Source organism: Xiphophorus couchianus, chromosome 15 (assembly GCF_001444195.1).
Source record: "Xiphophorus couchianus chromosome 15, X_couchianus-1.0, whole genome shotgun sequence".
Lineage (NCBI taxonomy): Eukaryota > Metazoa > Chordata > Actinopteri > Cyprinodontiformes > Poeciliidae > Xiphophorus > Xiphophorus couchianus.
In genome coordinates, this window is record NC_040242.1 from 14,716,265 (window position 1) to 14,737,453 (window position 21,189).

Genomic DNA, 21,189 nt, shown 5'->3' on the forward strand with positions numbered 1-21,189 from the left:
AACCCGAATAGGTTCTGAATGATGGTTCTCTGAAAATGACGCTTGTCATTGTCACACAATGTCCTTTCAAATTATGTAAGAAGTTGAACTAATGATAAAGATGATTACAATAAAAGGCAACATGCGATTTTAAAAAGCTTTCACAGTGCAAATTTCACCAACAGGATTTGACTGCAGAAGGGATCATTCCTAATTTCTCCAGCCACTGCTGGTTATATGAAAGATGGTGTCGTTAAACGTGGAGACACAGCTTAAAGTGAAGAAGTAATTTTAGCCATTTTTCTCAAATAACCCTAAATTAAATTCAGTTTAAACTATTAAACTGAGCTTCAGCGGCACCAGTTACAGATATCCGTGACCTTTAGTGAACAAAAAAAGAAGCGTGAAACTGAAACGAACACACGCCACGGGTTTCGGATTTTGTAACATTTTTAACATTTAATTTTCACAGTTATGTTCTGTTTTGTGTTTATCACAGAAAATCTTAATAAAATGTCCTGAAGTTTATATCATTAGAAGATATGAAACAAGTCCAAAGGCTCTGAATTATTTTGCTCTTTAGTTGTTCTGCAGTGAACAGCTAAAGAACTATTAAGCTATTGACTATTAAGCTATTAACTAGAGAGCTATTTGCTATTTATTTGTGCATCACCTCCACAAATAAATAGAATTAAAAGCAACTTGAAGATGAATAGCAAAGTCACTCAAAAGCCTTATTCTACTTTTCGTCATGATTTACCACTGTTTATGTGTTTGCAAATATTTGTTCAACCTAATGCACCTTCTCATTCCAGACCTTTTACAAAAAAAAAAAAAAAAAACTTTGGAAAATCAAACAAAAATGCTGAATGGCAGCCGGTTATTTCACCCCTACCTGTTCACGCCCTGAAACCTACAGAGGTAAGCTCACGAGGAGCGATGTTATCCTCTTGTCCCAGGATGATGTCATTTCCTCCCTCCACCTCGCCGTATAAGAGCGCTGCTGTTGCGGGGAAGTGTCAGCAGACAGACCGGAGGAGGACGGGAGGCTGCCAGGTCGCTGGAGGAGAGAAAAATATATTAGCTCTCCAGAAATACCGAAAGACGACTAAGTTTTTTTTTGTTTGTTCAGAATGCGTCTGTAATTCGCCGTTTTATCGCCGAGCTTCTGATTTAAAAAAGAAAAAAAGAAGAAGAAGAAGAAGAAGAAGAAGAAGAAGAAAGCTTCGCTGTTTTGCTTTATTCCTGGAGAGCTTAATTCACCTCGTTTCCAACATGATCGGGAGCGGACTGCTTCTTCTCACTATTGTGTCCAACTGCGGTAAGAAATGCATAAGTAACCTTGCGGAAAGTGAAGCGGTTCTGACGATGAATCCAAAAGACGTGTAGCTGCAGAGGTTCAGCACCAAGGACAGCGACAAGCAGCGCGTCTCTAGTCAGCGACGAAGTGCATCCAGCGATTCACCTTTTTGGCACATTTAGCCCCCGTTACTATCGTTGTTTTTAATGACAAAACAGCTGAGACAAAAGGGGTTTTAAACACAAGCCTGTTCTTACTTCTCTTGCAGTTCTGTCATTGCCAGTGACTTCAAGTCAGCTGGAGAATGAGGACGTGGAGGTGAGATGCTCTGATTGTACCTGTGATAGTAAGGCTTTACATAACACGCCCAACTTCTATTGTATCACCCTTTAAAAAAAAAAAAAAAAACCCTACAGCTGACTGTTTTAAATTGAATGACCATGAAAAATCACAATGTTTCTGTGTATTACACTAAAGTTGTGCAGTGATTAAATATACTCAGTCCTTGCAATTGAACTCAAAGCACTTTCTCCGCTTGGGGAGGTTTGTGAAATCAATACATACTAATTGGAAACCCGCAGAGACTCTTGACCTCCAGGATTTAAGATGGCAGGAGTCCAATTACCAGGGCAAAATGTTTTTTTTTTTTTTTTGTAAAATAGGGATCCAAGAATGGAAAGAAAAGATATGGAAAACAATGTTAAATGAAAAATTACATGGTCAGCAAAAAATATATTTGAGAAGACACTCTAGTACAAGGAATGTGGAGCTTTTATTGATATGGTCTCAGAATGATTTAGGTATCCTGGCCTCTCTAGGTCATGCGTCAGGATGTGCATAAGTTAAAAAAAGAATAAAAGGCTCCCATGTGAAAAGAGAAAGTGGCTATAAGAAGGATCAAAGGCATTCTGATTGCTATAGGTGCAAAAAAATAAAATAAAAATAAAACAAACATTTCAAAATGCAATATTTTGCATGGCGGTTGCTATCAAATCAGAATTGGCCAGGCCTTTAGAAAGTCATTTTGACAAATATAGACAAACATATTAATAACTTTCTCTGTTGTTAGAATCAAGGAACTTGATGAAACAAAATCCAAATAGACCTTCAAATTGTTGAGTAAATTCAATAAACTGTATCCACATCAGCTAAATAATTAAACGTTTAAATATTCTTAGTATGCCTATATTTATCTCAAATTTAACAGCATCATCCCTCATAACTGGGTGGTGCACATGGATATTTAGCTTTCAGTTAGATTAAAAATGTGCTTTTTTATTTTATTTATTTATTTTTTACCCCAAATGTCAAACTCAAAGTCATTCAAGTGAAAATGTTGAAGCACAGATTTGGTTACAGTCTGTTTGGTCAACTTGAAATACTGTTCAGCCATATTTGGGCATCAGTGGATGTCTTTATGTAGAAGTCTTTTCCCCTTTTGACATTTCAGCCATATTTTGACTTTGTTTGGACAGAAGGCAATGTTGTCTCGTCACAGTATTTTGCTCTGGCTAAAGTAATAAGTTTGACCTAAACAAGAAAAACATTCAAGATCTTGTTTCAGTTTATTATTTTATTTTTGGTGTTATTTATTTTCAGTGGAGCAGGTAACAGCATTTATGTTGGCATCTAACATTTGTCAGCATACAAAAAGTACAGTTTGTGCTGCTGCTTCATTTTTTAAATGTGAACGCTCTGCTGAGTATATACTTAGTTGCCACTCGGGGCACAGCAGTCCAAGTTGTCTGCTGCAGCCAGGTGAGATACTGACTGCAACGTTTTGCACAGAATAAAAAATCTGAACCAAAAGCAAGGAAAATTTTTTGGGCTTTGTTTCTCCTTGTGCGCAGGTGATGAGATGTATCGTCGAGGCGCTGGCTGATGTTCTGTCAAGACCGAAGCAAGTTCCTGTCAGTCAGGAATGTCTAAACACTCTGAAGACCGGTAAGTCAATAGAGAAGCAAGACTGCTGTTAGATTTTCTGGGATGCGCAAGGAAATAAATATTAGTTCCTATCATTTGATTAAAGCATTTATCAAAGTCTGCATGACTATTTTCATTTATGGAGATCTTACAGCTGCAACTGGCTTCCAAAGTAAATTACATCTATCAAATCCTCACAGCTTAGAGTTTGCTATATTGTTGATGTTGTCTTGTTGCAGCACATTTTGATCCAGAATCAACCTCCCATATCTTCACATGGCAATGTTTGCTCACTGTAGCTTTTTTTTCTAAATCATCAGACTCTGAGGACATCTTTTGTCTGACTGGACAAGTCCAAGTCTGTGACTTTCTTCTCATCCAAAATGTGAGTTCAAAATCTCATCCTGAGATTTTGAACTCACTATAGATTCCTTTATATTTAATATTTTTAGCCTGGTTGCTCCCCTGAGCATATTCAGTCGCCTATTTTCAATACTGGGGGAGAATTTCTCTAATGTTGCTGTTGTTCCACATTTTCTCCAACTATTGCTTGCTGGTATTAAGTCAGGGTAACTGAACAATGATGCGGAATCGTACATGCAATTTACATACCTTTAAAATAATGTCCTTCTAATCCTTTGTAGCATTTCTGCAAACTATGCCTGAAGCTAAAGAATGGAAATGAGGAAAAGTTGAGAAAATCTTAAAAGGAATCGTAAAATGCTTCAAAAAAGTACTAATTTAAGGATGTGCACACGTTTGCAAGGTTATTGCATCTTTAAATTTTTTCTATCTCCCTGGGAACAGATTGTGTTGTAATCACTATTTTTTAATCAAAGCTGAATTTTATTGACAAAATGCTAAATGATAACTGGAAAACCCTGAATTATCACAGACAATTTAAAAAAAACAATAATAATCTTACTTTTTGTTGCTAATTAGTCTTATAGTAACCTATGTATGTCCTTCAGTCAAGTTATCATTTCTTGTTTTTATAGATAAATGTTAAGAGAACATCTAAATAAATGATTATTAGCTTATTTTGGAGAGATTATGCCCATAAATCAGTGAGTTTTGCTCGCAGCCTTCTTTTGAAGGTTGTAACTCTTCAGTAGGACTATATTAAAAATATTGCAATGCCTCGTTGCTCCAAGACCTGCATCTTTAATAAAATAATCACTTTTTGCTTTCTTGCTCTTTAAAACACTCACTTTGTTTTTTATTAAATCTAAGAACCTAAGAAATGCTTTTATTTGCTGTAACTCCAGCAAATAAAAGAAAACACTGACGCCACATTCATCTGGTTAGTGTAACTTTGCCCAAAGCATTTCATTAAATTTTAATGAGATTCTAGTGTCTTGTAGCTCTAGTGTCTGTGTGACGCAGTTGCCGTTTAAACTGACCTAAATGAATTATTTGATCATTTTGTGGTTATTGTTGTGGTCATTAGTGGCAGAGTTTGAAATGAGGGACATGGCTCACCGCCTAGGGCAGCATCTGTGAGGGGGAAGCATTAGTGTAAGAAAGCATGACTGTACATTTTTGGCTGGCCAATGACAATGTACAGTAGTTGCTACATGATTTTTTTGTAACCAACTACAGTGGCCTAACCTGAATCTTCATTGAATTACTGGGAGATTTACAAAAGCTTTTTCCTCTATTTTTCAAAATGCACAAGTTTGTTTTCCACAGCTTTTCAAACGTGGGTTAGCAAAATCTGCTTTGTGGTGAGATCTGGACTTTATTTTTCTCTGGTTGCACATTTTGTGGGGGCTAAAACAGGGAGCCGCCGCTTGGTGTCCTGCTCAAACAGAAACCAGAACTAACAGCATTCCTAAAGAAGCCGGACTTCACAACCTGCAGTTGCATCAGTCTGAGCAACGGCCGCACCGAAAGGTTAATGGATTGATGCGGTCACGGCTGGATGAAGACCCGCTGCAGAGCAGTATACACATCAGGGCCACTCGCTGAAGACTATTCAGTTACATAGGCATTGTTTTACCTTCATGCTGTCCTTGCTGTATAAAAAAGAAAAAAATCAATCGGCACTCTGAGCGCTCAGAGCGGGCTCTGTGAGCGAGGGAAACAGCACACCACCAGATGGACGAAAAGAAAAGAGAGGAGGAGGAGGGAGGAAAAGAAAAATCTGAGAATCGTACAAGAGAGTGCACAGCACGGTGCAGGAGTGGCTGCTGCCTACGGAGTGCAGTGCTGTTTGTGGGTCAGCAGAAAGTCCACTTCTCGCTGCTGCTGTAATTCACAGAGGGAGTCTCCATGAGCCAAGTGATTCATTGTGTTTCTGCTTTGAAAGCAGTAAATTCACTGGCAATTAACTTCGATAAAAAATCCCCAAAGCGAATTGCTGAGTCTTCTACAAAAAAGGAAGTCAAACAGAACTAACAGATTTTGCTGCCTTTCTCCCATTTTCGTCGGCTTTCACGTCTCATGTTTTCTCTTTTTAAATGAAACACCTAACTCTAAAAACTCGTTTGCATGTCCGTGCAGACGAGAAGCTCCTCCCCATCCTCCGGCACCATAACTTTCTGAAGGAGCTGCAGGAGATCGCTGCTCAAGGTGAGTCACTCATTAGTCACAGTCAGTGTTTGTGTGCTGAATGCAGGTGAAGAAGGAGAACCAAGACTAAAGCGTTCAATCAGTCATTCAATATTTGTTTATTGATTGACTGTTTTAGGTGATCATGAGAGAGGTCAGCTGCTGAAAAACAAGGAAAAGCCAACTTCAGGCACACAAGTCCTTCAAACTACAGCTGATGGTGCAGGTGAGTCTGATCAGCGACTCATGAGAAAGTGCAAATAGCAAATATTGAATCAATATCTTTAAATATGTCATCTGTCAAACCAGCTGTAGGTCTCAAAAGTATTCAGATCCCTTGAACCTTTCATACAACCACAGACATCTGTACTTTTTTGTTAATATTTTATTATTTGGCAGAATTTGTATTTTACAGATTTAACTCAAGAAATTAGAATATTTTTGAAAGATTAGTTTATTTCAGTTAATCAGCTAGCTTAGTAAAACTACACACAGACGATGTTTGCAAACCTTTATTTCTGTTCATTAAGATGATTTTTTGCTCACAAATAATGAAAACACATCATTTAAGATTCCAATGTTATTTGATAAATATACGTTTTTAATTAACAGATGGATTGAAATGAATTAGTTTTCAGTGTCACTTTCAACTGCAAGTCTCTACCAGCTTTGCACATCAAAAGAATGAGTATTTTTCTGATTTCTCTTTGCAAAATAGGCCAAATTCAATCAGATTGGATGGAGAGCATTTGTGAACATCAACCTATAACTCTTGATTTACAGTTGATCTGGACTTTGACTGGGCCATTTTAACACCACATAAAAAGGTTTTGCTTCATCTGAAGCCACTTGGTTGCAAACAATTTTATTCAGGGGTTCCCGAGTAAAAGGCCTGAATACAAATGCAAGCCACACTTTTTACATTTTTTATAAGTAAAGTAAAATGAAAATGTAAAAAAAAATCCAGAGTTATGTTTTGGTTTTTTCCCCCTTTGGTTTCATTCTTTACTGATTCAGTCAGACAGTGAAAAAGCGCTGAGGTGAATTTTAAAGTCTGCTGATGTTTTCTGTGGACAGAATGAGGGCATGCATAATGTGTTCCCACACTGAATTTCACCTGGCTTTTTATAGGCACCGCAAGACTCCCTGTTATCCACAAAGGGGAAAACAGGCAATACGAACAAAAAAAAAAAAAATTGTGCTGATAGTAGAACATATGAGCTTGACAAATACCATGCGGAAATATCGCTGCGATGAAGTGGAGGGAGAAGCTTTTAACATGACAGGAGAATCAATCCCTTTCAGTGAATTAAAGCCTCTGTTGTTAGATCGATCCATGTTGGAAGCTCTGGGAGGACCCGGCGAGCGATCCATCCTGTCCCAGAAGAAGAGATCAGGAGACGGCGGAGAGCAGAAGGATGGGACCGAGGAAGAGTCACGGGAGGACGACGAAACCGAAGAGGATGTAAAGAGGGACGAAGACAAGGCTGAACGCGATGAGGACCAGATAAGCTCGGAGGAGAATTCAGAAGAGGAAGATGAGAGAGGCAAGCCGATTGTTGTGTCTTTAAATATTTTTTTAATGGATCTTCACAGAGCGAGCCCAGACAAGATGCAATCTCATTGTCAGGGCTCGATAGTTCAGGTTGTCAGATTTATTTTCACTCAGGACATGTCAAAATAAAAAAAAATACACCAATAACTAACGATGGAGAGCTCCATCTTGTATGCAAAGGGAGGTTATAAACTGCCTCGCATACGGCGGCAGCTGCCATCACACTCTACTGGAGGATTAATGGAAGTGCTACCATATACATGATGAATTTTACTGTTTCTGCAGAGGGAGTGGAGCCAATATAGCTGCCAAAGCTGACAGCACACAAACAGAATTGATTAAGTTTGTTCATGTGATAAAATTCAAATGAGGCCAGTGCCCGTAATTCTGGCTGGAAATCAATCTTAGAGATCATGATAATTGTCAGAAATTGAGCTTCCATTCTCAGAATTATGAAATACATTGCAGAAAATAATCCATCACGAAGATATCGTATTGGCTCACTTACTGTTAATTCGCATAAAGCATAGACTGCACTTCTGGAGACAGTGCTGCCAGCTGGCAAGGGGTAGTTTATTACACAAAGTGGAATCTTGCTGACAGGGTGGACTCCTCCCCGTCGTTTCTGCCCCCTAATTTTGATGTGTCATATTTCCAGGTGATCAGTCTAATAAAAGAGAGGATCCAAAACAAAAGACGGCGGGGACAGAAACCGAGGAGAGAAGCGACAAGAGGTCCGCGGTCTTCTCACAAAAACACGACGGCAAGGAAGAAACGGAGGAGCAGACGGCAGTAAAAACAGGGAGCAGGGAAAGCCTAAATCACTTAACCCAGAGGGCCCGGAACTGGCAGCAGAAGAAGAAAGCAGGAGGAGAGGAAGAGCCTCGGTTGGGCAGCCAGCAGGAAGTGTCTCACCATTCGAAGGAGGAAGCAGAGGAAGAGAAGCAGAAGAAGAAAAGAGATCCAGAAAGAACTCCAGAGGAGAGGGAGCTGCAGATGATAGCGCGAAGATCGCCAGAGGAGAGGAAGGTGATGGAGGAAGAAGGGAGTGGCACCAGGAAGTCAGAGGTAGACTTTACCCTTTATGAAAAGTTTTAACTTAAATACACATTTTCATATTCCCCCTTTTCCTCTATACTATCACTATTTTGGACCATCACTTAACTTGGTTCATTATATTTCAAATCGTTTCTGCAGCAAAGTTACAATCCGGATGCAGTTGCACACTAACTGATTCAGTCAGATCCATCTCAGTACATTCCCTCTTTATTTATCCATAGATCAACCCAATAAAAAGAACATAAAAACATGCAGTCTGCTCCTCTGCCAGCTTTTCGACCCACTCGTGTATTCATAAAAAGAACCAATCATGATTCAAAAATCTTGGATCTTACTGAACAAAGCAAGTGTTCTGTTAAGCATGATGGTGTAATTATATAAAACCTGAGAGCATATTTTTAGATGCTCAGCCGTTGCGTCACTTAATGGCTCCTGCTCCCTGAATGGTTTTAAAGTCAAGGCCAAAATGTAGGATTTTTTTTTATGTAACTTGACTTGTGAGAGTTGCAAAAGGATCTGCTTGTTACGTGACGGCTTCAGAAAAACAGCTGCCATGTGCTTTTAGCCACAGTTGCACAAGCGTTACCTCACTTTCCTTGTGTGTTTTCTTGCCTCCTTCATTATACCCGCAGGAGCCTGAGATTGAGAGTCTGGCAGCCATCGAGTCGGAGCTCGAAAACGTGGCCCAGAAACTCCACGAGCTGCGGCGGAGCTGAACGGGAGAGCGGCACAAAATCCGACACCGCGGTCTGCCTCCTCGTCCTTCTGCGCTTCACCAGACGCCTGGTTTCCATAGATAGATTGTGCAAATGTGTGACAAGGTTTTAGTATCAATCTCCTGTTTTTCCTCCAAGATGCTGCTCTGCTTCTTTAGAGTTTTTTGGGTTTTTTTGTTAACACGGTTTCTCTCACATAAAGTAGCACACAGTAGATTGGAGCTAGATTTGCATTGAAACACATTCCCACATTGCAAAGACAAATTCCTCGAGATATGTTTATGTTTTATGGCAGTCATCTGCTCATTCTGCACATGCATTTTGTCTGCTTGTCAGATTACAAATGAAAGGTTGTGACTAATCCGGTTAGGATAAGACTGAGATTGTACACTATAGCCTTGTGTAAGAATATTAATCTCTCTCTGGGATAGTAATTTGCTTTGAAAGGAAAACAAAAAGAGAAAAGGATAGAAATTATTCCCTGATGTGATAGAAACAACTAACCCCAATCAAGCCAAGGCAATAAGTTTAGATTTTTAGCAGGAAAATAATTGTGTTTTATTCTAACACTGTACTGAATTTCTCTAAGAAAATAAACAAACTGATTCTGGAAGCCTCTTTTTTGATAAAGTTTCTATATGCATGAACAACCCTACTGTGATAACCGAGGATACTGCTGAATGTGAAGAAGATTAATGCATCTTAAACTGTGGAGGTTGCCGCTTTTGCAGGTTTTCGTCTCAAAGCAAATATTTACTCATGGAGGAATCTGCTACAGCAGGAGTGAAACTAGTATTTTGCTGCAAAAACACATCATTCTTGAGAGTAGCTGAAAGTTTGCACTTGTTTGTTTGTGGGCGTTGAAGCCGGCATGACTCATCAGGATGACACATTGGCTGTGGACACAGTCTATTCAGGCGCAACATACATTTCAGCCATTAGCTTTGCCATCGAAATCCACACTTTATTTGTCGCGAGTATTAATGGGAAAACATCTAGTGACATTTTTTTTTTTTTTTGAATGAGACTTTGCAACGTGGGCAGGAGAAAAAGTGAAGTGCAAAAGTTTATCTCCTTTTGGGACTCAAAATAGAAACTGTGGACGCAGCTCAGAACAGGTTCAGAAAGGAAGTTTGTATCTTTCTTTCACGAGGCAGCAGAAAATATGGACACAGTGAGTCATTAAAAGCCAGGTCAGGCAGGAAGACTCAAACTGTATATCTATGCAAGCAAATAACTGAGAAAGTGGCGGTGGTTTTCTGCTAAACAGTAACTCAGCATTGCATTTTCCTCATTATTACTAAATCCTATTCTATGCCAGTTATTTTAAAATTAAAGCTGGACGTATGCTGCCGTTCACAGCATCCTCTTCACGACTCCATTTGAGGTTTGCTGTGCATCAACCCTGTGAAAGATTTGTTAAACTCAATCTGAGTTTAGTCTGCTTGAAACCTTGAGACAAAATGTGCAGAACGCCTTAACAATTCCATAAATCTTTATAGACACACCGCAACCCACTTACTCTGTTTACTGGTGAGAAAAATCAATTCCTTTCTGAATCTGCTTTGTTGGAATGCTGCACACCCAGAGGGACGAGTGCCAAACCCAAACAGCAAAACAGAAAAAACATGATGCTCTGTCCTTTTAGGATATGTTGTCTCAAGTCAATTTAAGAAATCAAAAGTTAATGTACTGATTGAAATAAACCTATTTGCGGTAAATGAGCAATAACCAAACAATCTAGCACCTCCCAGAGCTTCCACATCATTTCACATAATAGTGTCAGTGGTGCCGTTGTGATTTGGGGGCCTATCTGTAATCAGGCCCCCAAATCAGTCTCTGCTTAAGGCCTTAGATGGCCTTGGAGCGGCTCTGGTCATTGCTCAAAACCAGAGCCAAATCCTGGACTCCTTTTGCGTTTGTTGAGCTTTCGTTGCAGGGAATTTTTTTCAAGGGAAACCTTCAGTCTCTACATCACAGAGAAGCTAATCTAGAGCTAAAACAGTTTATTCTGTGGAACTTGACGTGGAACATGAGTCAGTGCAGGAAATGTTTTAGACACAAGATGGCGACATCATACCTCCCTTTTTATTGGAAGTGATTGCTGACAGTGGAGTCAGTTTAAAAGGGGGCTATATTTGCTTTTGCACCCAATCAATGTTCCAGCTCATAGTAGATGGTAAATAGTGTCTGATTGTGTGAATTTTTATGCACAAGGTTGCAATTTTTTGTTTGCATTTTTGTTTTGAATTGCAGAATTGTGTTACACCTCCCCTCCCCAAGAACATGCCATCGCACACTACTCTATAAAGTAATGTTTTCCCACAGCATAACACTCCTGAGTTTGTAGTAAAATAATTGTTATTTTAGTCAAGATGATCAAACTAAACTGACAGTCTGAGCAATGAACTTTTCGACTTAATCTGAGTCGAAAAGTTCATGTCGACTCTTAAGAAGCTCAACAACTCTGATTTGTTAGTCCTGTTTAAAGTACGCCATAGGGAAAACAGCAAATATGCAAGGTGATCTGGTGAGGTGAAACCAGAAAGTACCTTTTTGGCAGAAAACTACCGCTGTAGATCACCATGACTACATCATACCGGTGGCGAGCTGGTGGCAGCATCAAGCTGTAGGGCTTCTGGGAAAGAGAAATTGTTGAAGGGAAGATTGATGGAGCTAATAACAGTACACACCAAGTTTAAAACCTGTTAAAGGTTGCCAAAAACCTGGGCAGTAGAGTAGAGGTTCAGCTTCCAGCAGGAGAGCAACACTAAACATGCAGTCAGAGCTACAACAGAGTGATTTAGGTGGAAGTATACTCATGGATTATAATGGTTCAGTCGGTCAATTCTTGAAAATTGTCAAGCTGTATGAGCTTGAGTTGTTTTGCAGAGAAGAATGAACAAAATATTCAGTCTCTGTGCAACGCTGCTAAACAAATACACCAAAACAAATCTGCACACACTGTATCTTTTTTCTTCTTTTCACTATTATTACTATTTTGATCTGTAACTACTTTTTTGTGAATCACGTTAGATTGTAAAAACCTACCTTGAGGTTTGTTGGTCTAATGTGACATAATATGAAAATAATGGTATAATTTTTGTTAGTGGTTGTTGGTCAGTGGAAAAATAAAAATGATCCAACAGCTTTTTGTTCATATTTAGAGTTGAACTAAGTCAGTGGTTGTGAGGACAGAAAAACTGAGTTTGGTTTTTATAAAAATATAAGATTTTATTTTCTGCTACACAGTGAAACATGCAACATTTTTGTCACACTTCTCAATAAAAACAGTACCAAAAAAACCCCACATCAACATATACTATAGATAGACTTTTGAAGCGCAGAACAAATTGGGATCTTTACATTAAATTAAACTGTACAAATATTTACAAAAAATACATATGAACATGTAAAAAAGGAATGAAAATACAATCCTTCCAGTCTGTTCTTCTACTTCTTTTTTTTATACAAAATAGACCTGAATTAGTTACAGTCAACATGTTTTTTTTTTTTGTTTGTTCTTTTCTCAGTGCCATTGCAACTGCGTTCCTTATCTAACCATAAACTCAGCTGTTTCTCAGTTGGTTTCTCATCCACATGTTGGACCAAGGCTCTGACCTTTCCTCCACTCTCTAAGGGCACACACACACACACGCCCACACACACAAGGTCGACATTCAGTCCTGCACTCACATACACTCGCACAAGGACACATTCAGACCTGTTTGGACACTGGCTCGCTGTGGTCGGCATGCTCCCTCTACAGCTGCTGAGAGTTTACAGGTCTGGTTTTTGGACTCAGGGAGGGGGTGGGGGGCTAATTAGACACCTCATTTAGAGAGGAGGTCAGCGTTTAAATATGCTATAAATATGCATAAAGAAAAATGGATGGATTTGTAACAAGAAAAATAATGTGGAATGGGCGGAAACCACACAGTAGGTTTGTCATTTAAAAAATAAAAAGTTATAGTGCATAAAATCTTTTAGAGCTGCTGTGCAGCCCTCTGTCTGAGTCTATTTGGCTGACATGCTTGAGCCATTCAGAGTCTCTGGACTACTTTTACAATGGGAAAAATGACATGTTCAAAAGGCAAATATACTGAGCTGCAAACTGAGATGGAGTTCTGTTTCTTTTCAAGTCATGGGCTTGGACTGTGCCTCGGCGGCTCATGCCATGTCGCCGATCATCTTCTTGTAATACATAGCCTCGAAGATGTCGTTCTCCCCAGGGCAGTTGTAGTGGCAGGCGCAGGACTTGATGAACATCATGTGCTTCTTCATCACCTGCCCATCGGGACACTTGAACTCCATGGGCAGGGTGGTGGTCCTGTGGGGGGTGCAGCAGCGGCCGTCCAGGCAGACGCCGCAGAACTTTGGCCTGTAGGACTTGGTGGTGGTGCAGCCTGAGATCTCAAACTTCATGGGCTTGGAGACCCGGGGAGTGCGGATGCACTTTTTCCCTTTCTGCAAGTGGAGAATGAAGGTTTAGCTGATGCTCTTTGGTGAAAACATTGTGACATTGTTTTGGAAAAGTTCTTCAAGAGCCATATCTGAAGAAGAACTCACCCTGATGCTCTGCTCCAGCTGGGACTCGCATGGTCTCACCATGCACAGCCGGGTTTGCTTTTCAAGCCTGCACTCGTGATTGTCATTGGTGACCCTGGTAGATATCCCAAGGCCACAGGTCTTGGAGCAGGCACTCCATTCAGTAGTCTGAACCAGGCAGTTCTCCCTCATCATATTAGGATCTGGACCATAAGTCTCCTCCTCTCTGTATGCTGTAAACACATAAAAAGACCCTGGATTAGACAAGAGCTCTGAGTATGTCGTATTGATGTGGGAAGACTGAGAAAGGACATTTCTCTTGACTCACCGGCCAAAGCAGTGCCTGCGAAGGAGTTCTTTTGGGGAGATTCACATATCCACTCCTCGCAGCACTTCCCGGGCACCTTGACACGTTTTGGCATGGGGCAGTCTGGGCTGGGCAGACGGATGTCCATGGAGCAAAGCGGGACACAGCCCACAGCTCCATCCAGACAGGTACACTGGTACTTGCAGCTGCTCTGGAATGACTCTCCATTTTTGTACACCATACCGCCAAACACGCAGGTCGCTCCCTCCCGAGCTGCGGAGACAAAGCTCAGTTTAAGATTCATGCTTTCAGGACCCCTAAGGTGACAGACAATCGAGAACAACCTATCGGCTCACCTGTGCACACTCCGATGCGTCTGTTGGTGGGGGCTCCAAAGTCACAGTAGAGACCCTTGTGGGGGTCACAGACGTCTTTCTCAGTGCAGAGCTCGCCCATCTGTTTGGCACACACCCTGCAGCAGCTGCAGCCATCCAGCACTAGACTCACTCCCGGGGGACACTGAGGCAGGGTGGAGGGGCAGGAACACTGACCGCTGCACTCCTGACCTGCAGCCTGGGACCAAAGACACATGCACAGGTAAACATCAAGAGCACATGGCTACGCTTGGACAGGGATAAGCAGCTAGTACACTCATGATGTATGGTGATATTTGAGATTAAAACTCATGTTTAGAAAGTTATAATAGCATCAGTTAATTGTTTGATCTTACCATGTAGGAGAACATGATGCACAGCACAGGGAGTAGGATCGTTTTCTTCATTCCAGCAGACATCGTTTCTAGTTCTCAGTTATAAATTCAGATTCTTCCAAAGCCTTCGTGGACAAAGTCTTCCTTTAGTCTCAGAGCCTGAGCCTGTGAACCTCCTCCGATGAAGTTAATCTCTTGTCAAGTCGCTGCTCCGGTCACACTCTTCCTTGTTTCTGTTTTCGGTGAAAGCTGGAGTTCAGCTTCGGTAGAGGAGTTGATCTGAGTTCTGACTGCACACTCCGGCTCCCTTTATACTCCCCGGCCCTCGCGGCACGTCACTGGGGGCTGAATGGAGAGCCAGCCCTGGACAAACATGGACATACTTGGCATTCTTTCCTCGCTTCCTGACCCCCACTCCAGACATCCCACATTCCTGCTGTCTGAAGGCAAGGCTCTGCTGCTTGGGCCAAACAACACCATCTCTCTCCGAGAAGCTTTCATCTGGGATGGAAGGATAAGTCTGGTTTAGAGGCTTGGGACCCCACACTGGGAATTCCTGAAGACTGACTTCACAAACAGGCTGCCAGCGCCTATAAATAATACATTTTATAAAAAGACAAGAAGAAAGAGGAAAAGACGGCAGGGTTCAAATGTGAAGCCACAGATAAGTTTACATGAAAGAGGAACGGTGAACAAAAACAACAGGTGGAATCTCATTAAAATGCAGGCATAAAATCATAAATTAAATGGCTTGATGTTTAGCAGGTGGTTAAGACTTTAAGGCCTCAACAGCATTCCACCAACCTGACTTCAAAGGTGCACAGACACCGTGTACTTTGCTAAATGAACATTAAGCTGTTACACAAAGGAAATCATTTGAGCCATTAAATTGAGCTGGTTATCTGTCAAGGTGCTTGTTCCAGTAAAGAAACTATGAAATGATGTTTTGAAACTTAGTCTTCTGCTCTCATGCTGTCACGTCTGGGAAAATGCTACAGTTCTGTGCTCTAAGGTTATTATTTGCACATTATGATCTCTTCACCATGTTTTTAAGCAATAATTCTTACGCTATTTCTACAAGTTATTGACCTAGATTTTTTTTTTTGGCCAGCAGGGACCAGCTCAAAAGTAGTTTTGATACAGTTCATAAAGCAAGTATCTACAAAAAAGTTGTGACAGAATCACTTCTGGATGTATGCCCACATTTCAGTTTTTCCAGCATACCTGGAAGACGAAGTGAAATGTAGTTTGCTGCATTCTGCAAGTTTGTCACTAGGTGTCAACAAATCTCACATATTGTCTTTTTATACAACCCGAGACTCAAAATCAATGTACAAACACATGACAAGTGCACACACATTCATTGCAGTTGAAATCCTCTAATATGACAAATATTAAAACACTGTTATTACTAATTTACAAGGTAATTTCTGTCCCATTAAAAAGTTAGTATCATGTATTAATGTAGCTGATCTAATATTGTTCAAATGCCTGTCTTTCATATTACCATCTTGCTGGCACTGAGTAACTTTTCATGCCTTTAAACTGCATTTCTACCATTCCAACATTTAATGATTAGGGTTAGGAGAAAATCCTCAATATATTTAAGTGGGACCCTGATGTAATACATTCATAGTTCAAATTATGAATTACAACGCAATGTTTTTTTTTTATTATGTAGACATAATACCTGAGTCAATATTTTGAAGAACCGCCTTTTGCTACAACAAGAATTTTAGGGGATTTGTATACCAACTTTTTATCTGAAACTTAATTTTCAGTTCACCTGCTCAAAGAGAATCTTTTAATATATATATATTTTTAAGTTTTGACAAAGCTTCCCTCTCATGAGGATTTCATTCTGGGTTTTGACTGCCCCATTATAACCAATGAATTTGCTTCGATTTACTGTTGGCTTTTCCACTCTAAAGTACACAACTTTAATTTCAGAAAAGCATATGCAAAGGAGACTCTGAAAGTAAATGTCATCTACTACCGATTCGAGTTGTCAGTTTGTGATTCTGAACAGAAAATTGGATCATTGCGGCGTGCTTCCTGGTTTTCATTTAAAATGAACAAAGAATGCAGTCACGGTAAGCTGAGCTGGTGTTCAGAAAACGTTCAACCTATTGTTTCGAGGTAAAATGCTAAAGACTAACAATTTCAGTCTGAACAGTTTTTTCCAAAGGACATGCTTATACATTCGAACATCCAGATGCTTTTCTCACTTCTTGATTGGGGAACATTTTGCTAGGGTACTTTGTTTGAACTGGTGGCTGAAGATTTGATCTCACATTGAACAGGACATCTTGAGTCTGACTCCTGGTTAAGGCTGAAAGGTAATAAGAAACCATGAGTCGACTCCAGCGAAAGTGCATGCACGCCAGATATGACGGGAACAAAGACTACATGCTCTTTGAGTTCTCACCTGCCTAATGAGGTTTAGTCTGTGATGGACTTGAAATGGCCAGGTGTGCCCCATGTTGGGCCAGGCTTATTTTACTACATCAAACCCAAAGTAGAGGTTTGCAGGAAAGAGGCTAGACGGAGGTTTGTGTATTTTCTTTACCTTTTCTTTTTTTAAGAGAAAAAGAGGGGATCACACACCAGGCTAGACTGAAACACTGCTCTGCTCCTTCTCCAGCCAGCAAATCGGAAATGGAAAAACTCCCAGAGAAACTAGGAGCTGAAGGAAAGGAATGTAAGAAACAAGCCAGCAGACTGGGTTGTTACTAGACAGGAAGCATCCCCATATAAGGAGGCCTGTGCTTTTCCTAAAAAGGATATGTTCTCTTTCTGTGCAGGCTCAGTACAGTAGAAACTTCTACCTGACTGCCTGAACATGGCTGGGGGTGAAAGTGTGGCGTGTGTGTGAGGGATTCCTGCGTGTCTCTAAAGCTGACAAGAGAAAATGTGTGTGTTGTATGTCAGCGCAGCTTCAGGAGCTGCACTGATATCTAACGGAAGCAGCTTGATGAAGGAACGTGTTCCTATCACACTGCAAAACAACACCCAGACACAGCAGCCGCTGTTATCTAACATGTTGAGTAATTTACAGTAGTTGCCGTCAGGCCGTCTATTTATCTTCCACTGCAGGACATTTTCGCGAGCTTTTTTAATGACTGTCCTCTTAAGATAAAATGAAATGTTTTTGTTTCATGCTTTCTGTTGTTTGCGTGTGTGTGTTTTGCTACCATGAGCCTGTTCTCCAAAAACAGCTTAAACCAAACAACAATGACAATGCTAAAAAAGCCGCAAGAAAAATAAATATACAATCTTTGGCCAAAGCAACAGACAGAAAAAGAGAAAGAAACAGAAAAAAAAATTTAAACAAAAACAAGAAAAAGTATGATTAAATTTAACCCCTAACAGTGTGGATTTATTTTATTTACAATGACTTAAAAATGACTATTAGTTTAGTAGTAGACGAACAGATTCTAAATAAGGTATACATAGTTCATGCTATTTATAGTACATATAGAAGACATACATTTAGATCTGCACTGTACAAATTTGCTAAATTAACAAAAATGGAATATAACTCAGACCATTAGATGGCAGCAAAGTGCTTCCTATTGGAGCTCTGGTGTATACAGAGTATGCCTCAACAGACATAATGCTGTTGCCTGTTGCATATTCTCAACAGGCGGTTGGGCGGTGGTTTGAGGGGTTAAGACGAATTTGCGAAAAACGTTGTGCGCTCTCTGTTCTGTTTAGTTCCGGCGTCATCATGACTCAGGACCAAATTGCTGTACAGTTAAATAAGTTAAAAACAAACGAAGAAGAACAATACACATTTAAACACAAGTAAAAAGTTCTATATTAAAACAATATGTAAAACAGAAATACTATCGACTATAAACAACTAATACGAAGGAGACCAAATCCCAACATTTTACAAACCATCTCAGATTGCATGGTAGAAGTTTGTCTTTGGTAAACTTCATAATCTATGGAGATAGATAATTATAAATACAGCTTTTATTGTGCCCCATTTCCAGTAATTCTGAAACCCGCTTAGTCCGTTTTCGCCACGGATCACTCCAACTTAACCCCAGTTGATTTCCTGCTTGTAGATGATTTTTTAGAGTCTCATCACCACATAAAGTTACCACCGACTTCAAGGAAGTTGGTTGTCTGTCTTTCCCAGCCCCTAAAACTTCACCCTAAACTACTTCCTTCCTTTTTCCACCAATAAATGAGAAATATTTAGATGAATCATTCAGAAAACATTTCCTAAAAATACTTGGAGCGTTGCTTTATGACAGGGATTGAGCTGGAATATGTGTGATTAACAATGAATCTGTCTATTGGATTGGAACATCCTCCAGCTTGTTTGCTTAAAAATGAGGGTTCAATAGGACTAAAATTGCCCAGTTACCACTGTTTTTCATCTACATTTTTCAATTTTTGTTGCGCTTCATGAATGATTTTGATATATATATATATATATTTTGCACATTGAATGTTTGAGATTTGCCTGTAGGACTTAACATTTCCTGTGGATATTAGTCCAATGACTGTATTTATTCTCTCTAGTTTCCAGATCTGATTATGTGGATGGGATGGTTGAGGTGGCCAAAGGAAATACACAGCTCTGTGTGAGGTAGAGTCGGATATGTCAAGGCTAAGTATAGATGGATGTATTTGTCTAAGAGAGTTGCTTCAGGTTTAAATCAGAGCTGGATGTCTGGTGGTGCTGTAATGGTAGTCTGCTCAACTTTGTACTTGTTGGCATCGGTTCTATTAAAAGAGGTGAACTGTCTGATCTTTCGTCTTGTTCAGATTCAACACAATAGAAACTGAATGTGAAGTTATTACTTAGTGTGTCTCATTTTCAGTTATTTATCTGTGAGTGTGATTTTACCTCACATGAATCTGGTAGCTGTTAGGTTTGAATATCTCTGTAGACTGGTACACATAATACGAATTGTACAAACTCAAATCCATTGACAAAAAACTTTATCTGCCGGAGAGATACAAATTATACTGCATAAGTGAAAAAACCACTAAATCGCAATGATTACGATATCAAATCAAATGGAATAACAAAGTTGATTTTACAGGCACTCTTCTGGTCTCATTTCATGGATGTGGTATTGCTTGTAGGTGGATACAATCAAGACTCAGGAGATCAGCACCAGTTCAGAGTTAGTGTCCAAGCTGATCCTAAAAATTTTAAACTACGGAAACATCCGAAGACCAGGATGGAGGCAGTTCAAATATGCCAAATAAGGATGGGCATCCTGGTGAAGGTTTGCACCAGGACGCTGTCTTAGAAGGGTTTACATTTTGCAAAGACTTCTGTCTTCTGGGAGCCTACACATGGTAAACCAACTCATAGTCTAGCTAATGCTAGTCAATGAGACTGGGTTCAGTGATGCTAGGTGCTCAAAACAAAAATCCTCTCTGGATGAGGTCTGTCTCGATCACCTTGAAACTCTGCAATGAAAGGTGTACATGAGGTGTTCACAATCTAAATCTCTGACATATTCTTTCTCTCTTTATTGTGGCATTAACTCTGGTGGATCTAACTAACCTCAGACAAGAGAAGATTGGTCCGATTTAACTTGAGACAGTGAGAAAATAAAAGTGTGTCAATTTATTCGGTGTATGTAAACTTCTGATTTCAGCTGTACCTGAGCACAGTAAAATATGGATGGAGTTATACTTTCATGTCAATGAAAACTCTGGCCCTGCCCTCTGAATTTATGATCCTTCAGACCAGTCAACATTTTTCTAATTTCTTATTATACAATTGTGGTCAGCTTGTGTAATTTATAGCCTCAATTTTCAGTTTTATTTTTTTTGTTTGTTTGTTTTTGTTTTTTGGGGGTGGGGTGGATTGCTGATAGGATTGAGACCTGGCATAGTATTGCAACAGCAACCAAACTGTTTAAGTTATTAATATTACCTCTAACAAGTCTGTCCATTCTCTTCTAACCTCTGTTGTCGAAAATACATTTGTTTACAGGTACTTTCTCTTTTCAAACCTGAGAGATGATTGTGTTGAAAATCCCAATAGGTCAGCAATTTCTAACATACTGGTACGAACTATTACCTCTGACTACAATAGTAATAAATCTTTTCTCTTTCCTATTCTGATGCTTGGCTTGAATTTCAGCAAGTTATCCTCACCACAAGTGAGGCGAGTTGCTTTCATGTAATTGGGTTAATCCCTATTTTTCTTAACAATTGATCAGTCCGTACTGGAATCAGTTTCATACGGATTCTACTTTTTTGCTTTCTTTTTTTTTTTTATATCATCTGCTAATAATCTTCAATAATGCACAGTTACAGAGAAAATCAAACAAACAATTGACTAAGTTTCTAAATTAGCCCTCTAGTTTCCATCACATCTGAGCTCACACAACTCAAATGGTATTTACAGGCCCAGGCCTGTCTCCTGTCCTAGTCCAGATTTACACAAGCTACTACCCGCCAGTTATAGCATGGTGTGATATTCACGCTCATTCGTAGTTACCCCGTGACATCACAAGCCCGCTAAAGCAAAATAGCTGGGGGGTTTCCACCTTTAGG

General features: G+C 39.9%; 2 protein-coding genes across 2 annotated transcripts; one reads left to right on the forward strand and one right to left on the reverse strand.

The window, feature by feature from the left end:
- The first annotated feature begins 1,023 nt into the window (after positions 1-1,023).
- Positions 1,024-9,703, forward strand: chga (chromogranin A). The gene is made up of 8 exons (XM_028039859.1): positions 1,024-1,300; positions 1,548-1,597; positions 3,130-3,223; positions 5,708-5,776; positions 5,895-5,981; positions 7,084-7,302; positions 7,969-8,378; positions 9,002-9,703. The coding sequence occupies exons 1-8, from the start codon at positions 1,255-1,257 to the stop codon at positions 9,083-9,085; spliced, it is 1,059 nt and encodes a 352-aa protein (XP_027895660.1). The 5' UTR covers positions 1,024-1,254; the 3' UTR covers positions 9,086-9,703.
- A 2,833-nt stretch (positions 9,704-12,536) lies between these two features.
- On the reverse strand, positions 12,537-14,949 carry ccn2a (cellular communication network factor 2a). Its single transcript, XM_028039861.1, has 5 exons — positions 14,671-14,949; positions 14,297-14,513; positions 13,962-14,213; positions 13,655-13,866; positions 12,537-13,552 (listed from the first exon to the last, which is right to left on the reverse strand). The coding sequence occupies exons 1-5, from the start codon at positions 14,731-14,733 to the stop codon at positions 13,256-13,258; spliced, it is 1,041 nt and encodes a 346-aa protein (XP_027895662.1). The 5' UTR covers positions 14,734-14,949; the 3' UTR covers positions 12,537-13,255.
- Positions 14,950-21,189: the final 6,240 nt, after the last annotated feature.